The sequence below is a fragment of the Rhineura floridana genome, chromosome 2 (assembly GCF_030035675.1).
Source record: "Rhineura floridana isolate rRhiFlo1 chromosome 2, rRhiFlo1.hap2, whole genome shotgun sequence".
NCBI classification, from domain to species: domain Eukaryota; kingdom Metazoa; phylum Chordata; class Lepidosauria; order Squamata; family Rhineuridae; genus Rhineura; species Rhineura floridana.
This window is the reverse complement of record NC_084481.1, coordinates 172906536-172933564: the sequence shown is the minus strand read 5'-3', so window position 1 is coordinate 172933564 and position 27029 is coordinate 172906536. Positions and strand designations below refer to the sequence as shown.

Below are 27029 nucleotides of genomic sequence, written 5' to 3'. Positions count from 1 at the left end.
TTTAAATAATCTTTACTTAAATCAAAGTTTCCCATTTTGAAATTCATTATTTTTCCTGAACAAGCATATGTATTAACTGGTTGCAACAGCAATATTGGTTTTATGCAACTTAGGACCATAATCTAAAAATGTTTGATCATGGAGTCCACATCCACTACAGAAGTATATCTGCTTACATACAAGATACATTTTTGATTGGCTCTCTATATATCTCAAAGGATACTAACAAGAACATTCAACTGACAGTTAAGGCTGAAGTCCCATGCACACTTATTTCAAAACAAGACACATTGAATAAAGTGAAACATTTCCAAGGAAATAGGGACAAGTGAGGCCCACAAGAAAATGTTGCCATGTGGAGTGTAACATTTCAGGATTCCAGCCAGCCAGCCATGCCCTTTTCCATTTTGCCATCCTCCTGGTTTTCTGTTTCCCCCCACAACAGTTAACTCAACATTCTGCGTCTTCTGAGCATGCTCAGTGCTCATGTATCTGATTTTGAATCTTCCCCCTTAGTTTCCCCCTCTCAGACATGTGTTGTACACTTGCAAATCTAGAGTTCCCTCAACTTTGCCAATATCCCTCACTTGTGTGTATGTAAGGTTCTGTTTTAGTTGCATAAAGATCCTTACCTGGAGGATAAGTTCACTACTGATATATAGGATAAGAACACTGGGCTATACATGCCCAGAACCAAAGGTTGGATCTAAAGGTTACATGAACAGAAAGGCCATTTGTCCTAGGGATCTTTCCTATACCCCCTCTCCTCTGCAGCCCTTGTGCCAGCCAAAAAGCCTATGTGGAGTGTTTTGCTTTGCGTTCCAGAGAGGCCCTTTACCACCCTAATTTGTGTGGACTCTTTTGCAGAGGGGGATACAGTGGGAGGTTGGAATCATGAACTTAAAATCAGCAGAGGTTGAATATGCATATGGGCATCCATATGAAGGCACATTTAGGGATGAAACAATGCAAAATTTAAAACAATGTCTGGTGAACTTTTCCTTTTTTTTGTTTAGGAAAAGCTCAAAACTATGTCATGTACTACAAACTAGCAAGTTGCTCTTCATTTCAAAACACGCCCATGAGCAACAACCATCATATTGCTTCCCTTTACAAAAATATACAAACTTCCAATTCATGACATACTTCCGTTTTGACCCTAAAAGGCGAACAATTTGCAAAACATTAAATGCTTTATCTTGCTCTTAATCTTACCCTGTGGTTATAAGTGAAATTAGACTGGAACTGTGTGTCCTAAAATTTCAAGCGACTCCAAAGGAAGCCTCAGCAACATTTCTTTCTGCTAATTTTGACATTTCATGAAAATTAAACTTCCCTTAAAATAGTTTGATGCGAAATACATGTAATTCAAGCTCGGCAATTTTGCATTGTAGCTTTTAATTCCCTTTGCTATGCCATAAATATTACATAAAACTCACAAAAGATGCCAAAAACATTTAAGAGCAGTTGTTGGTTTTCTTACGCATTTTTGTGAATTAACTTTACAGAATTTGTAACCACAAAATGCAAAATAATGGCTGCTTTAGATGGCTATTTTTTTTCCTAAAAGGGGATGAGATTTATACATGCAGGAGAGGTATTAATGAATCCTCCATGCTCAGAGGCTATATTTACTAATAGGCAAAAAACCGTGCGGTTTAAGAATGTACCTATAGCCAACAAATATTTCTATCTAAAAAGCAGGGAAATGGGGCAGCTATAGTGAATGCACCAGGGGAGCAGGAGACCTGACCTCCTCTCTGACATATTGTACTGCCCTACAAATTTGTCAAAATGCAAACACCATTTGAGTTGGTCTTTCATAGTCCAATCCACTTCCTGTGTAGCTTGGAAGAATTTGGTAACATGTGCCTCTGAGCATATGGTGAATGGTGCCAACACCTGCAATTAGCCCAAATAACAGAAACAAGACATGTGCTATGCTGATCTTGCTTTAGCAGAGAGGAAGTAACAATATTAAAACAGTTGATATAGTTCAGATCGTCACTTTAAATATGTTTGATTTACATTGCAATTTTAGTGAAATTTCCTATAGTAAATCATTCTCTTTTGCTACTGTTTCTGTGAATATGTGAAGTACAGCAACACTTTACAACACTAATAAAAAGCTCCAAAACAACTGTAAAATAATGGCACTGACTGTTCTGCAAAATAGTTTCCAATGGACATGAGGAGTGTCTCAGTTTGCACAAGATAAAACAGTGGGAGGTGAAATATATTCTAGCAAAATTCTTGGTGTGTTCTATGTTTTTAATTGACCATGCCCACCTTTCCTTAAGTGGAGAAGTTTACGCATAGCAGGCTGAAAACATGCATCGTGGGCAGGCCAAGTTTGTTTTGTCCAACACCTACAGTCATTGCTTAAGTAACAACATACTGTAATCAGTCTGATTTTACATCAACCTGCAGTTTCAGATTCAACTGTTAATGTGCCCAAAATAGAAACATAGCATAACCTTCACTTTGAAACACAAAAGGTTATCTTCACCATCATATGACACTGACTAATCAAAAGGCTTTGAAATTAATAAAAATAAATTTGACACAGATTTCTAGGATGAATAATAATACTTACTGAGTTCAATGGGATTTATTCCCATGCAATCTTGCTTGAAAAAGAAATGGTCTACCTTCAAGTAGATTCCAACTCATGGCGAGGGTTTTCATGGTAAGCAGTATTCAGAGGTGGGTTACCATTGCCTTCCTCTGAGGCTGAGAGGCAGTAACTGGCCCCAGGTCACCCAGTGAGCTTCCTGGCTATGTGGGGATTCAAACCCTGGTCTCCCAGGTCATAGTCCTAGGACAGGTAAAACTGACCATGGGGGGGAGGGGGAGGGTGGATGGGAAAGGGAGGGAGCAGAAGGGTGGGCATTGGAAGGGGATGGGGGTGAAGGAAGGGGGAGGGAAAGGGAAGAGGGAGGGGATAGGAGGGAGGGGGGGAGGGCAGGTTTGATCATTTGCATGCTTTTTGAGTTCGGTGGAATTTACTCCTGTACATCGATGCTTAGGATAGGTGCAACTGACCTGGGGGAGGGGCAGGGGAGGAGGAGGGCAGGAAGGGGATGGGGGGAGGAGATTGGATGGGTGAGCACTGGGCAGAGGGGAACCCCCTTTCCTTTCCAAAAGGAAAACATTGTGAACAGTATCATTCTTTTTCAGGGTTTCTCCCACCTTTTTCTTCTACAGGAGGCACATGTAGCCTCCCACCCAAATTTAAACCAAAGCTGTCCCTGGCCACATCCACCCCAGACCTTTATTTCATTTTAGACAGTCACGGCTTCCTCCAAAGAATCCTGGGAAGTGTAGTTAGTGAAGGGTGCTGAGAGTTGCTAGGAGATGCCCTGTTCCCCTCACAGAGCTTCAAACAGAGTGTCTGACTATTAACCACTGGAGCTCTGTCAGGGGAATAGGAGTCTCCTCTCAGCACCCTTCACAAACTACATTTCAAAGGATTCTTTGGGAGAAGCCATGACTGTCTCAAGGGAAATAAAGGTTTGGGGTGGGTGTGGCCCCCTGATTAGGCAAGCCAAGCAGCTGGGAATCTGGCTTTTAGAACATTGACAGTTGATTCTTACTGAGCATGCCCGACATTATCATTTAGTTCAATGCAAAAGTTCTTAAATTAATTAAAAATCAGCAAGGCATTTTTTAACTTTTAAACTGCAGAAGATGAAGGTCAGAGTATGGGGCAAGGTCAGTAATAGGATTACAGGTACTCTGTGAACATGGATGATTTTTAATGAATTTCAACAAATATGAAGAACTCTGACAGAAAAAAGTCCAAAAGGGGTCTGAGTTTTTTTCTCTCTTTTTATACTTTGAACTCTTGATTCTCTCTGACTGTTTTGTGTATTGCCATGAAAATTTAGAGGATTGTTAAGCAAGCGTTTCTGAGTTCAGGACTATACATTTTGTGAGGTTATGTTTTGAAATGAGGTTATGGAAAACATCAGAATGGCATGGGTATTTTCAATTTAACATTGTGGAATGCAAAAAATCCATGCTGACGATAGTATACAGCCACTCTCGTGGCTGTATAATACCATCAACCACTAGAGGCTAATTAAATTGCTAGTGGATGACTATTGTCATCAGGTCCTGCTTTTGAGCTTTATTTTATTTTATTTATTTTATTTAAATTATATACCGCCCTAAGCCCAAGGGCTCTCTGGGCAGTGTACATAATAATAAAACAATCAGAGAATATATAAATACAATAATACAATGGAATCAAACAAAAATAATCAAAATAGCAGCAAAATAAATCAATAAATATTAATAGTACACATTAAAATGCCTGGGAATATAAAAAGGTTTTCACCTGGCGCCGAAAAGATTGCAGCGTCGGCGCCAGGCACACCTCATCGGTAAGACCATTCCACAGTTCGGGGGCCACAACCAAAAAGGCCCTATTTCTAGTCACAACCCTCCGAGCTTCTCGATGGGATGGTACTCGGAGGAGGGCCTTAGATGTTGAGCGCAGTGTACGGATAGTTTCATATTGGGAGAGGCGCTCCACCAGGTATTGCGGTCCCATGCCGTGTAAGGCTTTATAGGTCAAAACCAGCACTTTGAATTTAGCCCGGAAACAAATAGGAAGCCAGTGCAGACGGGCCAGAACAGGTGTTATATGAGCGGACCTTCTGGTCCGCGTCAACAATCTAGCCGCTGCATTCTGGACTAACTGTAGTTTCCGAACTATCTTCAAGGGCAGCCCAATGTAGAGCACATTGCAGTAGTCCAATCTAGAAGTTACCAGAGCATGAACGACTGAGGCGAGGTCGTCACTGTCCAGATAGGGACGTAGCTGGGCTACCAATCGAAGATGGTAAAAAGCATTCCGTGCCACTGAGGCTACCTGAGCCTCAAGAGACAGGGAAGAGTCGAAAAGAACTCCCAAGCTACGAACCTGTTCTTTCAAGGGGAGTGTAACCCCATCCAGAACAGGGTGAACATCCACCATCTGGGCAGAGAAGGCACTCACTAACAGCGTCTCGGTCTTGTCTGGATTAAGCTTCAGTCTGTTAGCTCCCATCCAATCCATTATCGCGGCCAGGCAACGGTTTAGTACGTTAACAGCCTCACCTGAGGAAGATGAAAAGGAGAAATAAAGTTGCATGTCATCAGCGTACTGGTGACAACGCACTCCAAAACTCCTGATGACCGCACCCAGCGGCTTCATATAGATGTTAAAAAGCATGGGGGACAGTACCGATCCCTGTGGGACTCTACAATGGAGAGTCCAGGGTGTCGAGCAGTGTTCCCCAAGCACTATCTTCTGTTGACGACCCACCAAGTAGGAGCGGAGCCAGAGCCAAGCACTACCCCCAACTCCCAACTCCGTGAGCCTTCCCAGAAGGATACCATGGTCGATGGTATCAAAAGCAGCTGAGAGATCGAGGAGAATCAACAGGGTCACACTCCCTCTGTTCCTCTCCCGACAAAGGTCATCATACAGGGTGACCAAGGCTGTTTCGGTACCAAACCCAGGCCTAAAACCAGATTGAAACGGATCGAGATAATCAGTGTCATCCAAGAGCCCCTGGAGCTGGCCGGCCACCACCCGTTCCAGAACCTTGCCCAGGAACGGAACATTCGCCACAGGTCTGTAGTTGTTCAAGTTATCTGGGTCCAAGGAGGGTTTCTTCAGGAGCGGTCTCACTACCACCGCTTTTAGGCAGTCAGGGACCACTCCCTCTCACAAAGAGGCATTGATTACCTCCTTGGCCCAGCTGGCGGTTCCGGTCCTGCCAGCTTTCACCAGCCAGGAGGGGCAAGGATCCAGCACAGACGTGGTCGCCCACACCAGTCCAAGGATCTTGTCAACATCCTCAAGCTGCACCAACTGAAACTCATCCAATAAATGAGGACAAGACCGTGATCTGGATGCTTCGTTGAATCCAACTGCTATAATATTGGAGTCTAAGTTCCGACGAATGCAAGCGTTCTTATCTTGGAAGTGTCCAGCGAACTCTTCACAGCGGGCTACAGATGAATCTATAGTATCCCGAGGGCCAAGATGTAAAAGCCCTCGTACAGTTTTAAAAAGCTCCGCTGGGCGGGAGAGTGATGCCTTAATACTGGCAGCAAAATATCTCTTTTTTGCTGCCCTCACCGCTGCTATATATTGTTTAGAGCAGGCACTTACCAAGGCATAATTGCATTCGTCGGGAGTCCGCCTCCATCTGCACTCAAGCCTCCTCCTCTCTTGCTTCATCGCTCTCAGCTCCGAGGTATACCATGGAGCTGTATGAGCTCTGCATAGGAGGGGGCGCATGGGAGCGATCGTGTCAACCGCCCGGGTCATCCCCGTATTCCACAGTTCAACCAGGGCTTCAGCAGGAACGCCAGTCTTCTCAGTCGGAAAATCCCCCAGAGCCTTTTGGAAACCCTCAGGATCCATTAATCTCCGAGGGCGGACCAATTTAATAGGTCCCCCACCCTTGCAGAGGGAAAGGGACGCGGTAAGCCTAAACCTCAGCAAGTGGTGATCTGTCCATGACAATGGGGTAGATGAAAAACCCCCAACCTCCAGATCACCATCTCCCTGTCCAGTGGCGAAGATCAAATCAAGGGTATGTCCCGACACATGCGTTGGGCCAGTAACAAACTGAGACAGCCCCATGGTTGTCATGGACACCATGAAGTCCTGAGCCGCCCCAGATAAAGCAGTCTCGGCATGGACATTGAAGTCCCCCAGTACCAACAGTCTAGGGGACTGCAACAGTACCTCCGAGACTACCTCTGTCAGCTCAGTTAGGGAATTTGTTGAGCAGCAGGGCGGGCGGTCCACCAACAAAATTCCCAGCCTGTCTTTCTGGCCCAGCACAAGGTGGAGACACTCCAAACCAGTCGTCACCTGTACAGGGTGCTCGGTGAGTGAGAAAGAACTCCTATAGACCACGGCAACCCCGCCTCCCCGACCTTTGGCTCTACCATGATGCTGAACCGCATACCCAGGTGGGCAGAGCTGGGTAAGAGCAACTCCTCCCATATCACCCACCCAGGTCTCGGTTATGCACGCCAGCTTCCCAAAGGCACGTTGCTGGCTGTGAGAGACAAAGTATTGTTAAGATCAGCTATTCCCAAACTGTGGGTCTGTGGATCACCAGTGGCCAGCAAGTTCCATTCAGCTGGTCTACAGTGTGTCTATGGAATTGTGATTGAAGATGGGAGATGGCAATCCACCATATTAAGTATTCATATTGATTTTTAATTGTATTTTTATTGCTTCCTCATTTCTTTTACTGTATTACAGTTCCAATTCCATAGAAATACAATAGCTAAACAGACAGAAAAGTCATTAAGTGGTCCACCAAGAACCTTAGCAATTTTCAAGTGATCTATGGGGGGAAATTTTGGGAACCACTGATTTAGATGGATCTTTGGTCTGACCCAAGAAGAAGTTATTATATTCACTGTAAATACTATCCATCCATGTAGTTGGAGTGGAGGAACTGAGGGTGGCGGAGAGACCTTTGGTCCCTGTCCCCTGCTTCAGCCCTCTCATTCCTCCAGAAGTTACTGGTAGCTTATCCACTGAGTCCTCTAGTCTGATGGTGCTGTTACTGAATGCCAGGTCAGTCGATAATAAGACCACTCTCATCCACGATTGCTGACTTGGAATGTATCACCAAGACTTGGATGGGTGAGCTAGTTGGATCTGACCTAACTTAGGTAGGCCTAACTGGGTACTTAGTTTACAGAAGCACCATCTCCTTCACCAGAAAACCTCTTGATCTTGGAATGGGCTGCTCAGAGGGTCTGCACCTGGTGTTGGGCCAGAGACAGACTGGGGATGCTGCTGGTCTATTGACCACCATGTTGCCCTGTGGCATCCCTGACTGAGCTGGCTTAAATAGTCTCTGGTGTGGTGGTGAAGAACCCCAGGATGATAGAGGCAGAGGCTTCCATTGGGCCGGCATGGGACTTCATGGCTTCCAGAACAACCATGGAACTGTCTCAAATGGTCTGCCCATTAGGGCATGCTGTAATCTTCACCCTAAGGTGATATGAGAGGTGAACTGAAGGTATGGGGTGTGCAATGCACTCTCATGTCATGGTTGCACCATTAGTTGAAATTTGGACTGCTAATGGCAATTCCCCCTGTAAGTGTGGTGGGCTCATTTGGGTGACCTGCCCCGGAGACTGATAGAACGATGTGTTTCTGAATGCTCGGAGGGGAGGCGGATTCCAGCAGACAAAGTTGACAATCCTGTGGAAGCCCTGGTCTCACTATGGAATGATGAGATTAAACAGGCGGTTGACACTATCACTGCCAAGCGTCCTCTCCAGCATTGTTTCTGATATTCTGGGGAGCCTAGGGCTATGAAACAAACCAGACTAGAGTGCAAGTGGCGCAAGTCTCATGCCGAAGCCGACTGGTTAGTGCACACAATCGTGCCTACCATGTGGCAGTGCAGGCTGCAAAGATGGCTCATTTCACAGCTTGCACTGCATCCTCTACTAGCCGGCCAGCTGAGTTACTTCAAATAGTCCAGAGGTTACTGACTCGCACTGTGGGGGAAGGGCCTCTGGAGCATTCAAGGACTCACTGTGACAACTGGCTATACACTTTGAGAATAAAGTTGCTCGACTTTGACATGATCTTAACTCTGTTGTAGTTGTAGTTTCACATGAAATACCCAGTGCTGGAGTCAGTGATGTGTTGTGGGATCCATTTCCGTTTATGTAGTCAGCTGATATGGACAAGGTGCTATCAGCTACACGTTCAACCACATGCTCTCTTGACTCCTGTCCCTCCTGGCATATTAAATCTAGTAGAGGGGGTTTGACTGGTGGGGTCCAGAGTGTAGTTAAAGTATCGTTGGGGGGGGTCCCCTGCATCCTTGAAAGACACAGTGGTGAGACCACTCCTAAAGAAATGGGCCTTGGATCCCTAGGGTTGAAATAACTATTGCTGTTACAAATACCCCCTTCTTGGGCTTTCTATACCATATACCACTGTACCCTCCTGGACCGGCTCAGTAGAATGGGAATCTGGGGCACCATGCTATGGTGGTCCCAGTCCTTCCTACAGGCCTGAATCCAAAGAGTAGTGTTGGGTGATTGTCCTTTGGCCCCTTGGCAGCTGTGCTGAGGGGTGCCACAGGGTACCATCTTTTCCCTAATGCCATTTAATGTCTATATGAAGCTTCTGGGAGCAATCATTAGGAGTTTTGGGGCACAGCATCATCAGTATGCTGCTGACATTCAGATGTACTTCTCCATTATATCCAAAACAAGAGAAGCTGTATGGGCCATGGACAGGTACAGGTGATGGGATGGATGAAGGAAAATAAGCTGAGCTTGAATCCTAGCAAGATGGAAGCACTGTGCGTGAGCGGTTCCCATGTCTGAGAAACTGGCCAGTTGCCTACCCTGGATGTGGTTGTATTCCCCCTGGTTCGTAGTCTGGGGGAGCTTCTGGAGCCACCTTCCCCCCGTGATTGAAAAAAATCCCCCCGCGATTGAGGTTTTCCAAAAGAAAATCACCCCTATGTTACTTTATGGTGCTGAGATTTGGGGCTATGTGAAGATACCATCTTTAGAGAAACTTCAAAACGCCTTTATGCGAAGGATCCTGGCCCTACCAAAGGGGACCCCGACGGTCTTTATGAGACTGGAAACTGGGTTACAGCCCTTAGAAGCATTGGCCCATGCGGCCCTTGCCTCTTACTGGTTAAGATTAGTGGCTATGGATGACTCTAGGTTGCCAAAGAAACGCTTTCTTGAGCAACTTCGAAATTCAGGGGAAAATAACTGGTTGACTAGGACCAAAGGGATTTTAGCGTTCTATGGGATTAGTATTGAATCTGCCCCAACTTATGTCTCAGCTAGTGCAAAGGCTTGGCTGAGAGACAGAATATTTGCCCACGCTAAAAGGTGGGACTTGGTGGCTGCTACCCAATCCTCCTTCTCATATTGGTTTCCTATGTATAAAACTAATTCTCTATTGGAGCCTTACCTCTCTTCCTTAGATCTGCCGTGGCTAAGAACTGCGTTTACTGCCCTGCGTTTTCAGACAATGCCTTTGGCGCTCTTGGATGGTAGATATAGACGTATTCCGTTACATCTTCGTTGCTGCTTGTGCAACTTAGGGGAAGTGGAGGACATTTCCCATTATATACTGAGTTACCCCCTTTATAATGAGCCACGGATCAAAATTTTATCCCCTATCAGCAACCATATAAAGGATAGGCCTTTACTTGAGCAAGTTTGTTTCTTATTAGTGGGAAACGATAATTTTATTACGCGTCAAGTCGCTAAGTTCGCTGTTGCTGCGGCGAAAATAAGAGCAAACCTTTTAAAATAGCTTTATCTTTTAGCTGTTTAAAATTGTTTATATTTCATATGTATTCCTTTTTATGACATCTGTGTTTTTACTTAATTTTAATTATGCGTATACCCGGTGGAATTTGTATTGTCTGGATGAATCTTTGATATGTATTTGCGGTGGTCTTTGGGCCGTGAGCAATAAACAATAAACTAACTGGAGCCACTTCTGTCACTGGAGGCCTAGGGAGTCTCAGTGGCTAGAAGAACCATTTATCAGTTGCACCTGGTAAGACAACTACACCCATTACTGGACTGGGAGATCTTGGCCACAGTAGTTCAGGCACTGGCAACTTGAAGACCAGATTAGTACAATGCACTCTATGTGGGGCTTCCCTTGCACTTAAATGGGAAACTGCAGTTAGTGCAGAATGCTACAGCCAGATTACTGACAGGAGTGAGACCCTATCAGCATATTACACCTCTGCTCAGAGGTGTGCACTGGTTGCCAGTTTGTTACGGGGCCATGTTCAGGGTATTACTACTGATATATAAAGCCCGTAACATCTTGGGATTAGTTTACTTGCAGGACCCCCTTACCCAGTATGTGTCCATTCAAGCACTTCAGTCTGTGAAACTGGCCCTGTTATAGATGCCACATAATATTCATTCTGCACTTGTAAGGCATTATTATTTTAGTGTGGCAGCACCTTATTTTTGGAACTCCCTGCTTATTGACATCAGGCAAGCACCTTTGCTCTGTTCCTTTTGGTGCCTTGTTTAAGTAAGCCTATCCAGATACATAGACATTGATGCGTTTTAATCTTTTTAGTTTGTTGTTGTTTTAATTGTTCAAAACATGTTTTTAACTACTTGTTAAACTGTTTTATTGATGTTAATGGCTTTTGCAAACCACTTAGAGGTTTTTACAATCAAGCGATATATAAATTTTGTTTTAAAAAATGTTAATAAAAATATGTTGAACATTTTTAATAGGATCAACTGGCACTGCATGGGTTCAGATCCAGTTCCTCTTCTCAGGACCTAATAAACTACATATCAAAAGCAGTCTTTCCCTAATGAATAGGTGTAGTGTAGTCAAATGTATCACTTATAACAGCCTGATCTAGTAAAGGCCAGATGACAGTCACCTGCAGGACTTATTTGAACTAGAACTTAGTTGAAAGATCACTAATAGTCTGAAATATTTTTGGTTAAACAATTGAAGGCCATCAAGAGTTCGGTCAAAGTACTGGAGCTGACAGAGTGTAAATGCATTTATACACCTATTTTTTCTACTTTTGTTGCTTTGCTTTGACTCAACAATCTCTGTGTACTGGGGATCACCACCACCAAGGTGGAATTAAGGAATCCAATAATCTATTTGTATCACTGGACACTTTTATTCAATCCCTTCAGATGAATCAACACTGTAATAACTGATTAGCAAGACAGCTAAGACATACTACTATAACATATAAGTAAGTTTTCCAGATCTATGTAATAGCTGAGGCAGTCCCAAGTGCCAGGCACTAAAGAATGTTAAAAGGGGCCAATCTACACATTCTACACAACTGTATCTAGCTAACAATTATGTCTAGACATGAGGGGGATAAAGATAAAGTATTTCAGCCACTAGGGTATGAGGGGCTGAGTCCACATATGGATTAATCTATAAAACAATAACAGAACTTGTGCTGTGGGGGGGGGACTGAGGCCAACACTGGCTTGGAATGCTTTATAAACAACTTGCTGGGTCACATTAACCCCAGTCCTGGACATGCTGCAGTCCCATCCCACCTGACTTTGCTCTTTTGGCCTTAAACCTCTGCCCTTCACCTGCTCATGACCTCTTCAGGAATTAAGACCACCTGACAATAATTCAACTGACACCAGATAAATGATCCAATATCAGGGCCACTACCTGCTAGCTAGACATCTGTTAATAGCAAAGGCTAAAACTATTCACCAGTGTTTAACATTTAAACATCTAGGATACTGAAGGTGGGATTCAATGCTAGTCCTACTCAGAGTAGTAGACCCACCGAAGTTACTAGACATGTCTAACTTAGGTTCATTAATTTCAGTGGGTCTACAGTGAGTAGGGCTTAGTTGAATACAATCTGAGCTTTTAAAAAAATCCAATATTATGATTGTTAATAGACTCAAATGATGTAACTGGAATTATGCAAAATAACAGACCTGCAGAAGTTCATGTATTTTAGATGTTACCTCTTGGTGGAAGAGGCATTCATTCATTTATTGCTAATAAAAGCCTGTAAAGTGCCTTGTACACTGATAAGTTTTTACTGATAAAGAACTATGTACACATATGCTGCAGAAGATTGTGTATTCACAATACAAAAATGTGTACATGCTTCAAAATACTGTTAGTGTATAAAAATTGTCATGTGTAAAGCATCCCAAAGCCTTTAGCAGGAAGTCCCAATACACTTCAGCAATCAAGTTTTCACATTTAAATAATGATGCAGACTCTGAACGACTAGCTTCTGCATTAGATGCCATTCTACTTGTGCTACAGAATGAGCAGGCAGATTCATAGACTTAGTACAAGATGCTCCTTCAATTTCCCATCCCAGTGAAACTGTGATGGTCACAGCTCTTCTGTTTTATTTTCCATAATGAAAAAACCTGAACAGCTTTTCCTTTACTCTCATCTGAGACGCCAAAATAAAGTTATTTTATGGAGATTGCAATCTTCTCCCTTGCTTCTTAGACAAGATTGTTACCAATTTGGGCATTTCTGTAGCATTACTAAAAGCCAGAAAAGAATGCACTAATTTACATATCTTGGTCACTGTTCTAAGCTCCACAGATCTACTTATAAAATGTGTAATCAGATATATTTTATTCATACTTTTGAAGGCTTTCTTTTATTTATAGTCACAAAGTAGTTGACTGCTTTAAAAAGAGAATTTGCCAGTTCCATGAGATTCTGGTTATTCTACAACCACATGCTCTAATCTAATTACTACACTGAAAATTGCACAAACATGTAAAAAAATAGTTTTTTTCAAAGTACGTAATACATAAGAGAACTTCTCTTCATCTGTTTCAGAAGTAATGCAGTACAAAAGAGAAATGTCAACATATATTCCTTGAAACTTCCAATACTTTTGAGAATTGTGGAAAACCTTTATTCCTTGTGTGTAATTTAATTCTGCAACATTGCTCTAGTCAACATGAGATTGGTTTAAGTGCAACTTGTTATCCTGGGAGCACCATTATTTGTATTACACAGCCACAAGATAAACACTACAAGGACAACACTGTCCAAAACTAGGGTTTTTTTCCCCAAAGAAATTTGCCAAGCCTAATGCTACAGTTCTTGTTATTCCTTTCCTATTCCTTCTTAATGACAAGGAAATCGCTTCTCATTACTGTCTTTCACTAGATTGTGCACAGCCACACATCACAGCCATTATGAATATTCATCTCAGATCCCCAGCCACCCACAAAAATTGTCAGTCTTTTATATTTTCCAAAAATATTACTACTATGCCAGAAGGCTGTCCAGAACTAACTTGGACTTAACTAAAAGAATTACAGTGGTGGCTAGGCTGTCCTTGAGAAATGAAACATTTATATTCATAAGATACAAAGCAGCATGTTATTTAATATGTCATTTATCACATGTAAAGATTCAACAGAAAAACATTGCCATTAAAAAACATAATGGAGGGAAATGATCACATTCCACTTGTACTTGTATTTAAGCCAATTGAGTTCCATTGACTATGGTGAGCCTATACAAGCTTAAATGAGCTGTGGACCAAAGTGAAAAATCTATTTTTGGATACTTTAGATTGACAGATCAATAAGTGACCAAGGGCAGTTCTTCAAACATGGTGAAAGTCTTATAGTCCAGTAATGTTATGCCATCATTTCCACTTCTTTTGTTTCTTCTGCTTGAAAAGAGATTTTAGTAGTTTCAAAATTCATTCCCAAAAGGCTTTACAAGAGACCTGAATTGTACCTCTACTGCATCAGCACTTGGTTAAGAAAGAAAAAGAGGGAGAGAGATTTGTGAGGGGAAGAGGCTAAATTACCATTTTAAAATCAGTATTTAAAAAGGGAAACAGAGAAAATAAAATTATAAAAATGTTAAAAAAACAAGCCTACATTTTGACAAAGTTAATTAATTGCTTTGCTTAATCAAGTAAGCGCATGAAATCCTAGCCAGACACAGCCAATACTTTTATCAGTTCGATAGAAACCATTTGCAAAGATTGCACAGAACTTCAACATGCTGCCCAAACCCAAACCGACACACTGGCCACATTAGCATTTAACACAAAGGCATGCCTTGGCTACTGCTCATGGTTAAGGAGAGGAAAGCTTACCCATGAGTCCAGGTTGAGATGACACAGTGCTGCACTGAGCTAAAAGAACCAGGAAGAAGCAAGGCAGATGTGAACTCCTCTCTTGGAGCCACCACATTCATATGGTCACAGTAAGCCATAGTTTGGCTTACTGTGTTATGCAAACCAAGCCACTGCAGACCAAATAATTAAGCATATAGATCAACCGCAATACAATGTGTTAAATTACTCAAGAAGGAAGGCATCTCAAGTCTTATGCAGTCAGTCTAATTGAAATCTCATGTTGCCTCATGAGATAAGCAACTGTCTCTACTCATGGTAAAAGAATAAAAAGTTTATAGCTGGAACTGGAGAAGAGTTTTCCAATATATGAGATCAACATGAACGTTCCTCATCTCTACAGTTTCTGGACACATGTAGCTCTGCTTGCCAAATTCTTCCATTTTGTCTTCCACATCTAGCTGGATCTCGATCGCATACTCCCTTCTTGTTACTCAGAGCCTACTGCTTCCAAGGCCCCTGTCTGTTCCCTTCCTAATTTGGCTACATCTTCCTCATTAGGCCTGCCTGCTCTGCCTCTATGTGTAACCTATGGCAGCTAGAGACTCTTACGATCAGAACACTTTGTTCTATGACAAAGTGGAAAGGGGGCAGGCTAGATCAGGGCAAGAGATCTGTGTACAGGCCTACTCCTCGTAATGGTTTGGCCTCTGTTACGGCTTATAGGATCATTTCTGAATAGGAAAGGATAAAGCCTTATGTATTTATCCTAAAACAGAATATACATTTATTTTTATAAGAATATTTCTAGACCACCAACTCATGACAAAATATCAAGGCAGTGTACAATCAATCACTAAAACATCATAACACTATAAATTAATATTTTATAAGAATATTTATAAACCACCAACTCATAACAATATCAAAGCAGCATACAATACAACCATAACATTCTAGAACCATAAGATATTTATAATACTCCTCAACATGCCAGGGTAATGGTAGACACACAGTGCTTCTTTGAAAGACAACCCTACATGGAAAGATTCCATGGAGAATTGAAAACCACTAACAGTGTACTATACTGTGGACTTGAACTAATGCACAACAGAGCAGGAAAGATCTGCCACTCTCAGGATGCCACTAATACATCACTGCCAACCATATCTTTAGGATCAGGATGTTAAATGGCAAGACAAAGAAGTAAGAGGGGCTGGAGTTGGAGACACCAAGATGTTATTGCTGTAAAACTGTGTTTCCAGTCTCAATCACTATTTTGTGGTGCTGTGAAGTGAGCTAATTATTATTCTGCATCAAAAGACGACAGCATTCAGATGTAACACCATCTTCTATCACCATCTCATATTTGAGTCATAAGGCACACAAAACACTGAAATAAAATGTGATTACACAACTAAATTTCAGCGGATCGTAAATTTCATGTTCGCCAAAAATAAATGATTTAATACACTGAAATGGAATGTCACTGAATTTCAATAGTGCAAACATTAGATAAGTGATGCTCATGGGTATTAGTAGTGATAATACAACATTAATAAATTAAAAAGAAATGGATTATAAATCACAATGTAAAGCCTGCAAATATATGGAAAACTAAAACAAGCAATCCTTTGCCTCATACCAGCTGAAATGACCAGACGATTAACTGCAATTTTGAAAAGCAGGTCTGCACAACTTGCTGAGTCAGACACAAACAACTCGCCCTGTATAACAGCCAGCTTGACAAGCTCCTCATTTTTGTAGTATAGGCAGGCAGCAAAAGCAGGTTTATTAACCCCTGGTTTATTAGCTAGTGGTCTGCATTTGGCTTATTAGGTCACAGGTCCTGTAGGCCTACTCAGAATCATTATCTTCCTTCTTATTTTCCAAAGGAATAAGCCAGTAGCAGAAGGAATTTTTAGCCAGGCCAGTAGGTTGCCCCTGCCTGTAAACAGTTCCAAGTGAGGGCACACTGACACACACAAATTGTGGATGGCAATTATTGCAGAAACAGGTTTGTCAATATTAAAATGCTGCATTGGCAATGCTTACTAAGCTACACATAACCCCTTGACCCTTTGGAAAATATATAAAAAGGAATTTTTCCTTAAATATTAAATATGTGTCATTTGTATAAAGACAGGCAGAACTTTCTTAGAATGTAAAGACTGCCATCTTGAAATCATTAGTCACAAGTAATCAAAATCAAGTCAAAAAATTTATTCAAACATAAGTGATTTAGCAGAACACGTGGCCCTTTGCACATGACTGAAAAGGCACTGATGATACTATGCAAAAAATGCTATAAAAAATTAACTCATGACTGCTAAAACAAACAAAAACACAGCATCATTTATGCTTCAATTTCCTGAACAGAAATACTACATGTCCTGAAAAGTATTCACTTAAGCACCAATTTTTAATAAACATAAACACCTCTGTCAATCTAGGGAATTTTAATATCAGATCCTCATTTAATTAAGTAGTAAATGTAAATGTTGACATTTCATATTTTCATTACATTAAATTACATCTAGAGGCAGGATATTCTGACATCATTCAAAGATTTTGAAGCAGCTGTAAAAATTAGGAATGAAATATTATTATGCTTTATTTTTAAAAGAAAATAATAGTATAGTTGGTTCAATTATAGACATAAACCTCTAATAGCCTGTTCGATTATAAAATATATTCGTAGCAAATTATAAATAAATAAATTATAAATAACAACATTCACCTGCCCAGCCACAGGAAAAGAGTAAGATGGTCTGCTGACAAAAAGAGACTTCTGTCCTCCAATGTACAGAAAGCAAGTTGGCTTATGATTTCAACACTGGCCTGGTTCGATTAAGCCATGGTTTACAAGTCAGTGAAGAAGCTGTGTAAGCAAGAACCACCAGGGTTGGAAGGTGGGCACAAGTAAGCCAACTCTTTTCTATGCCAATACAACATTGCTACATCTGAACGAGGCTATAGCTAGCCAAGAATCTGATAGATTTCTGAATGCTCTGCGGAATTTTTCTGCTGTCATGGCTAGAGCTCCTTTTGGGACTCTCATCACACTGGAATAGAGAGGTGCGTAGACCCACTGACACAATAGTTCTTGAGTGCCCTCGCTGCAGGGCACTAGGTCACCTTTGTACTCTAGTGACCTGAGTGCAATGAAACAGGAGGGTGAGCGGCTATAGCGCAGGTGATGTAAAACTCAGTCTGAACCTGACTGAACAAAGTTGAGGTTGTTATCACCACACCTACCACATGGTGGTGGTGGCAGTGAAGAAAGCTTACTTCACTAAAACCATTGCATATGCAAACAGCAGTCTGGCAGAGTTTTTTTGAGTGGTGAATGGGCTTTTGTCATCTGGCCAAAAGACAGTTGCTCTGAAACCCTTGGAAGCCTGATACAACAATTTTGCAAACACGTTAGGGACCAAATCAGTGACATTTAGAGTTGGTTGCCACAATTAGAGCAAGTCCAATGGAAGCTTCCAGAGCACTGTCTGTTCCATCTGCATTGGAGCAGTTTTGATCAGATATTGTGGTCTGAGGATCTGGACAAGCTGCTTGAAGAAGTGCAGCTGACAACCTGTCCCCTTGACCTTTGCCCATACCAGCTTCTTAGAGCTAGTCATAGGAGGTTGGCTGGGTGGGTCCAGGGAGTGATTAATGCTCCACTGGAGGTACGCAGAAGGATTAAATAACTACCATGCTTGAAAGAGTGGTGGCAGTCCAGTTTTAGACATGCTTGGAGGAAATCCATTATTTGGATTCATTCCAGTCTGGCTTCAGACTGCCTTGGTTGATGACATTTGTTGGGATAGAGATGGAAGGGTGTGACCTTGCTTGTTTTCCTTAATTTTTCAGTAGCTTTTGATACCGTTGACCATGATATCTTTCCAGAACATCTCAGGGAGGCGGGGGTTGAGGACACTGTATTTCAGTAGTTCTGCTCCTACCTCCAGAACAATTTCCATAAAGTAGTTATGGGAGGCCACTCTTTGGCACTATGGCAGCAGTCCCGTTGTGTCCCACAGGGTTTCATCTTGTCCCCCATGCTATTTAATATCTATATGAAGCTGCTGGGAACTGTCCTCAGGAGATTCAGAGTGAGGCGTCATCAACATGCAAATGACATCCAGCTCTCACTCGCTCTCGCTCTCTGTTACATATGAATCAGGAGAGGCAGTTGAGGCATTAGACCAGTGCTTAGAGGTGGTGATGGGCTGGATATGGACTAATAAACTGAAGTTAAATCCTGAAAAAGACAGAGATGTTATGTGTCTCAGGAGATGAGAAGATGACCTGCCCTGGATGGGTTGGCACTCCCCTGGAAGGATCCACAGTTTGGCGGTGTTCCTGGATCACTGGAGGCTCAGGTGGCTTTGATGGATAGGAGTGTCTTTTTTCAGTTCCAGCTAGTTCAATAGCTGTGGCCCCTTTTGGACAGAAACGACTTGGGTCACTGTAGTCCACACTCTGTTAACTTCCAACCCGCATTGTTGCAATGCGCTGTACATGGGGCTGCTCTTGAAGACTACTTGGAAACTTCAACTGGTCCAAAATGCTTCTGTCAGATTACTGACTGGGGTTCCACATAACCCCTGTACAGCTGCATTGGCTATCAGTTCATTTCTGGGCCCAATTCAAGTTGCTCAATTTAAACCCCAAATTGACTTAAGCCCCAAGTATCTGAAAGACCACTTCCTTCCCTACAGATCCTCTCAGGTGTTAAGATCAGCAGAGGGGGGGTCGTTCCACCACCCTCAGAAGCTTGGGGTGGGGTGGCCCAAGAGAAGGTATTCTTTGTAGCAGCCCCTAAGCTGTGGAATTCCCTCCCCACAGAGTTGTGTGTGGCACCTTTATTATATAATTCATGTCATATTCTGAAGACGCGCCTCTTTACCCAGGCCTTTGGTACTTTATATATTAGGGCCCACCATATGCTTGTGATTGTAATTTGTTTTAAACCATTTGAATTGTTGTATTTTGAATTGTTGCAACCCCACCTGTGGCCATAGAGTGAAGGGTGGGTAATAAATCAATCATAATGGTGATGATGAAAAAGGGAAGCATCAACAAAAAGATGGTTTATCTATATTTGTGTCCAGTAGCAGGAACACCTAGGGAGTTGGCCAGCGTTGTTGTTTTTTATAAATCATCCTCATTAGTTTGAATTGAACATAGCTGAAGGGCCAGCAATACTGGCTCCATCCATGAACTAATTTCTGCATCAACCAAGATACAGACAAAATATTCCTTAACTCTCTCACTGTGGAGAGTAACACATGCTTTGATAAAATTCTCCTCTGTAAGTTGGACTGAGCTGTCAGTTACCTCTCCCCAACCTAGGATGACCAGGTCCAAAGGAGAACAAGGTTCTGTCACTTTAATAGTTGCTAGAATAGGAAAATTCAGCAGGGGGGCCATTTCTCACCTATGCAAGAGAGCTATACCTGCTAATATTGTATTTTACATCTCATCATCTTCAAAAATACCTAGGGACCTTCACCTGTTGTTGATCTGCACTCCTCTGTGGAGCATTTTGGTGCTTGTTACATCCCCAACTTAACGTCAACTGCATGTGCATTATTTCTTCCTTGCAGGCTTTTGGATACTATCAGGATTGCAACCATGGGTGTCTATCCACCTCTTTGGGATTTATTTTTAATTTTCTATACTTCCTTTCCAGGAAGTGCTCAACAGAATACAACCTATAAATCATTTAGAAAAGCACAACACCAGTTGGATATACATCTCTTACTGGTATGTCATCAACCTCCTGCAATTTCATATTGATAACTGCCCAGCTTACCACTACAAGCAAGGGTTCCAAAAATTGTATGAAACCTAACTAATAAAATACATCACTCAAAAATAAAATGGTTCACCACATGACATTCATTTGTCATCAGCCTGTGATCACTAGATGAAAGGGAAAGAGGGGAAGTAGGCAACCTTAATCAACAAGGCATCTCTTCTAGGTTTCTAGAAAGGCCTTTCATAAAAGCAAAACACTTAAGAAAAAGAGAATGAAGTTCTTTGGTACAGATTTGGTATAGAAAACACAGATCTATTTTGCACACGATACCATGTACTGAGCTGACAGGGTAGTATCTGAATATAATGTTACATGTTTTTTCCATGCCTCATTAAGGATATGTGCCTCTAACAGAACAGAACATTATCCACTTTGAAAATACCTATTAGCACTATACCTCTACTGAGATATTTCCTAAATTATAATGAGTAATTAAATAACATAATATAATGAGATAAGATTGCCCAAGCCCCTATATCACACTTTATTTTGCAGAGAGAATCCTCTTGTAATAAAATTCGCACAAATTGTTTTACCTAAGTATGTATAAAAATGGAATGTAATATATTGTGTGCATCGATTCTGTCTACCCATCAAGAATACTATTACATTTCTTCCCTGCATTCCTAGTTCAACAAGGCTCCCAAAACTGCAAAAACTTGTATAATTCACATCAAGTATCTTCAAGCATTCCAAAAAAATCGATACAAATTTGAAAGCCATCCTTGCCAGAATTCACATTTTGTAGCAAATATACTTTCAAAAAGGGGCGATTAAAGGCATACAATGCTAAAATGAATTATTTTTTAAGTTCTATAATATGCACGCATTAATAACCTGCGTCTTTTACAGATATGGCCTGCATGCTAATATAACAGTGCTAACCAAGACTGATTAGACTTTCACACTCAGGATCACACACAGAGCTGTGCCAAACAAAATCATTCAGATGATACACCAGATCATTTCACTGAAATATATTAAAGTCACTAGCCATATTTCAAATTAATGTTCTAGCTACATATCTAAATGTTTTTAAAAAAATGTGTATGTATGCATATTTCATATCCACAAATTTATTTTCCTTTTGCTCTTTTCATCCTCACATACTTAAGACTCTCAGTTAAATGCATAGAAGCTGAAGAATTGCCAAAGCCTGACCCACGCTACATGCAGTGAAACCACATGGCACCGCTTCCTGGGGATTACACACTTCACACTGCAGATGGTGGTGATGGTGTACTGGCATCAGGATTTGCTTTGTATCTGTGCTTTTTTACAAAAAGATTCTGAACTGCTTCTGCGTATGCTTCAATCTGTGATTTGAGTTCCAATCCACTCTGTGTAAAAACAAGCTCTGTGTTCTCCAATGAATCTTATGGGGAAATCTAAAAACAGCTGTTTTCCCTTTTGTCAGAAGTGGATGAAATTTGCAGACACAGGAACTTCTCTAGAGTAGATTAATCCTGCCAAATGACAGACACGTACCTCCATGAGTTATTGTTCAAGGCACCTTTAACTTTTAGATTTTTTTTTTAACCACAGCAAAATTCTGTAACTTTTTCCTTTTCTGCCAGAATGAAACTCTGTATGAGTATCCACGTTCCATGTTAGTTTCATATTTTAGGGGCATGGAAGCAGGGGTTTGTCTCTTGCTCTTTTTTATCTTAATATAATTAAGAGGTGGCCATGTCGGGTGAATCTTTGCCTTGACATTTTTTTTAAAAAAAAAAAGCAGCTTCACACCAGACAGATTAGCTTTTTGGCACTATTTTTCCAATAGGCATTACAAGGCAAGGCTGTCAAGAATGCTGCCTGCAGAATACTGTAGAGCCCAAAGAATTCTTTTTCAAGCACAGCGGCAGATTTTTTAAAAACTTAAGTAAATATTTTAACCTTTTAAAAAAATAATCCACCACCAGCTTTAACAAAAATCATCAAGAGCTCTTCCGTGCTTTGCATGCAGCATTCTCGACAGCCTCACTTCTTGCACAGCCCATTGATCTAGAGAAACAAGAGACACAGAAAAACATAAGGGATTCAGTATACAGAATAGTAGGGTCAAAAACAACATAGCAACACAAGGCTTTGTGGAGGCCCTGATCCAACTTGGGGTGCTTTGTTGACAATGTGGTTTGACTCAGGGTGGATTAAAATCACACCAAATCACTCAGCTCACCCTTGTTATTCAGCCCCAGGACAGAGCTGCTGAACACTCCTATCCTGATGAAGGCTATTATCTAAATAGAATACATAAACAAAACATTAGGAGAAGGTGTTGTAGCTCAGTGGTGGAACACACATTGGTCCCCAGTTCAACCCCCAGCATCTACAGATAGGGCTGGGAACAGCTTCAGTCTGAAACCCTGGAGAGCCACTCCCAGTCAGTGTAGGTGGTGCTAAGCTGAATGGACCAAGTGTCTAACTTGTTATAAGGCAGCTTCCTATGCTCCCATCCTTCTTGTTAAAACACTGCCCAACACCTGTGAAATTTCATCAACTTTTAAATATTAAGTTATGAAAGTAATCTTCCAAAAAGGATTTCATTACTAGCAGCAAAACTGAGTCATTCCAAATGTCATTATTATGACACAAATATGTAACATATAAAATTAACTGCTGTTTGTTATTTCTCTTGCTTACCTGCTGAGCTAAGCAAAACACTGAAGTCTGTCCCACGCTGTGATTCACCGTTCTCATTTTGTGTTTCTTTCTCAGTATCTTCATAACGGTGCCAGTTGGAAACTACCTTTCTTCTTGAAAAACTTCTCTGTTCTTCTTTTTCCTCTTCTCGTAATTCAAGATCAGCAGAAGCCTATAACATGTAGCAGCAAAATGATTGAATATGAGCTTTAATTAGCCTTTTCTTGTAATTCACGTTTGGTTTCCTGATAAATTAAACCAGATACCTTTAATTATTGTTCCAACTTAACATTTAGTTTAATACATGTGAGCAAACTACCTGCTCTGACACTCCAGTACTCAGAACTTGCATCAATATGTCTAAAACGTCATGGAAACACTGTCGTAAATATCATAGGGAACTGGTGATCTTGGGGATTTCTAATTATCTTCTTTTTAGACTTAAGGCTGTGATGGGTTACCAAACTCCCTTTACACTTCAGGAGCGTACATCAGGCATTCATACTCTTTCATATGTAATGGATCTCAGTCAGGGGTTAAAGCAAGGTTTAACCCCAGGCTGAGGTCTTTTCTTGGGTACCAAGAATCCTAGCACCATCCCAAACTACTCTTAAATACTTTAGTTTTTAAAAAAATTCATGTTGCAATACACAAATTATCTATAGAAATTACAAACACAAAAAGGTTACAATTTTAACTGAAGCCCCTAAGCATCTGGATGGTTAACATATGAGTGTTGAAAAACAATAAGCCTTTACAGTAAGTAGACTAATTTCTAAATAAGAAATAAAAAGGTTAACCACACTAGCCTTTTGGACACCTCAAGGTTCCCTCTTGTTCTCCAAGCTTTTTCACATCTATATGAAGCTGGTAGAGGAAGTAATCAAATGTTTGGGGTTAAGTGTCCTCAATATGTAGATAATACACAGTTCTGCCTGTTCTTTCTACCTACTAGTCCTAGGAATGCTGTGGAAACCCTGAACTGTTGTCTGGAAACATTCTTGGGAAGGTTCTGGGCAAACAAGCTAAAGCTTAATCCAGAAAAGACCGTTGCTTCCGTGAGTGGGGAAACCTGCTGATCTGGATGGAGATGTGCATCTGGTGCTGGGTAGGGCTATGTTCCCCCCTGAAAGACCAGGTGCACAGCTTGGAAGTCTTCCTCCTGGAAATGCCACCAACTATGGAAGCACATACCCTCTAGAATGCACACCTTAATGTGGTGAGGAGGTTTGAGAGTGTTGAAGAAGCTGAGAGCAATGCCGTCAGGAGTCTAGACCAAGAGGCTAGACTCCTAGCAGGGGCACCAAGGGCGGAATGGTCAAAGCTGAGACACAAGACTAAGATGCATCCAAACTCAGAGGAAGGCAATGGTAAACCACCTCTGAATACCTCTTACCACGAAAACCCTATGAACAGAGTATCCAAAATGAAACATGAGATAGTGCTGGAAGATGAAACCCCCAGGTCAGAAGGCACTCAACAAGTTACTGGGGAAGAACAAAGGACAAGTACGAGTAAAGCTGTGACTGGTGACGCAGCTGGGTCAAAGCTGAAAGGAAGCCCAGAGGCTGATACACACAGATGCAAAAGGAGAGTCTGGAGTTGTGCAACACACACAATAAGAACATGGAATGTAAGAAGCATGAACCAGGGAAAGTTAGAAATTGTCAAGCAAGAAATGGAACAGATCAACATTACAATACTTGGTATGAGTGAATTAAAATGAACAGGAATGGAACATTTTCAATCAGTCAACTACAAAATATTTTATGCAGGAAATGAGAAATTAAGAAGAATTGGGGTTTGCTTTAATAGTGAGGTGATGTAGCAAAAACAATAAAGTGCTATAATAAGATCTGAGCGAGTTATATCAATGAGATTTAACGGGAAACCTAATAACACAACCATCATCCAAGTCTATGCTCCAATGGTAAATGCAGAAAAACAGGGATTGGAGAGATTTAACGCAGAAATTAATCACACACCAAAACAAGATGTGCTGATAATCACAGGGGACTGGAATGCAAAAGTAGGGAACAGAGAAGAACTAGGAATTGTGGGGAAACGGGGCTTAGGAGATAGAAATGAAGCAGGAGAAAGATTTATCAATAATTTGTTTCTCGCAAACACATTTTTTGAGCAACCAAAAAGATGACTGTACATGTGGACATCACCAAATGGTCAATATAGGAATCAAATTGATTATATAACTGGTAGCAGAAGATGGAGAAGTTCCATACTTTCTGAGAAAACAAGACCAGGAGCAGACTGTGGTACAGATCATGAACTGGTCGTATCAAAAATCAGAGAAAAGCTAAAGAACACCAACAAAGCAATCATAATGCCAAGCTACAATTTAAATAACATCCCAGAAGCATACAAAGATCAAATAAGGAACAGATTTGAGGCTTTAAATTTAGTTGACAGAGAACCAGAAGAACTATGGAGTGAAGTCAGAGACATTATCAGGGAAGAATGCAAAAAGACCTCTAGTTAAAAAGAGAGAAAGACCTCAACGGATGACTGACGAAACTCTTAAAATGGTTAAAGACAGAAGGAAACCAAAAGCAAAAGGAGGTAGAAACATGGTCAGAACCCTAAATGCAACAATACAATGACTAGTACATAGGGACAAAGAGAACAAAGGGACAAGGATGAAACAAAAGGAAGATGGAAGCAATACACTGAAGAACTCTATAAAAGATTTGCAAGGATGACAGATTCATTCATGGAGAAACCGTATGATGAACAACCAGAAATTATAGAACATAAGAAGAGCCTCCTGGATCAGGCCAGTGGCCCATCTAGTCCAGCATCCTGTTCTCACAGTGGCCAACCAGGTGCCTGGGGGAAGAATGTGAGGTGAAGGCTGCTCTTAAAATACTTGGAAGAAACAAATCACCAGGAACAGATGGCATACCAATAGAGTTGCTACCAGCTACTGAGACAGAATCTGTCCAAATTTTAACAAAAATCTGTCAGGAAATATGGAAAACTAAACAGTGGTCCACAGACTGAAAGCATTCAATATACAACCCAACTCCGAAGAAAGGGGATCCCAAGGAATGCAGTAATTATCAAACTATTGCCTTAATATCCCATGTAAGTAATGCACAAGATTCTATAACAAAGGCTCTTTTCATATATGGAGCGAGAAATGACAGACGTCCAAGCTGGATTTCTTTTAAAGCATTCCATAGTTTTTCATGATCTCCACAGTCAAAGGCTTTGCTGTAATCTATAAAGCACAGGGTGATTTTCTTCTGAAATTCCTTGGTCCGTTCCATTATCCAACATATGTTTGCGATATGATCTCTGGTGCCTCTTCCCTTTCTAAATTCAGATTGGATGTCTGGCATTTCTCGCTCCATATATAGTAAGAGCCTTTGTTGTAGAATCTTGAGCATTACTTTACTTGCATGGGATATTAAGGCAATAGTTCGATAATTACTGCATTCCCTGGGATCCCCTTTCTTTGGAATTGGGATGTATATTGAACGCTTCCAGTCTGTGGACCATTATTTAGTTTTCCATATTTCTTGACAGATTTTTGTCAAAATTTGGACAGATTCAGTCTCAGTAGCTGGTAGCAACTCTATTGGTATGCCATCTATTCCTGGTGATTTGTTTCTTCCAAGTATTTTAAGAGCAGCTTTCACCTCATTCATATATATATGAATGCTGACACTCCTTAGTGAGTTCGCTGTATGTTGCAGATTACTATGTGGACTGCATCATTCTCCATGCTGTAAAGAGGGGCCGTGGCTCAGCAGCAAAATGCATTCTGCTCCCCAAAAGGTCTCTTGGTTCTGTCCCTGACTTGTTCAGTTAAAAAGTTCTCAGAAAAAGGCGCAGAATCTTGTACCTAAGATTCTGAATCAGGAGCCGCGTGCCAGGTGAGGCAGAGCCGCAGCAATAACCTCCCA

The 27029-nt window shown here is 41.4% G+C and overlaps 1 protein-coding gene across 1 annotated transcript in view; it reads right to left on the bottom strand.

The window, feature by feature from the left end:
* AVEN (apoptosis and caspase activation inhibitor) overlaps nucleotides 1–27029 on the bottom strand; it is a 205031-nt gene that overhangs the window by 139287 nt on the left and 38715 nt on the right. The window contains exon 2 of the mRNA XM_061611482.1: nucleotides 23104–23275. Coding sequence (XP_061467466.1) covers nucleotides 23104–23275 — 172 coding nt within the window. The remainder of the gene's footprint in view (nucleotides 1–23103; nucleotides 23276–27029) is intronic.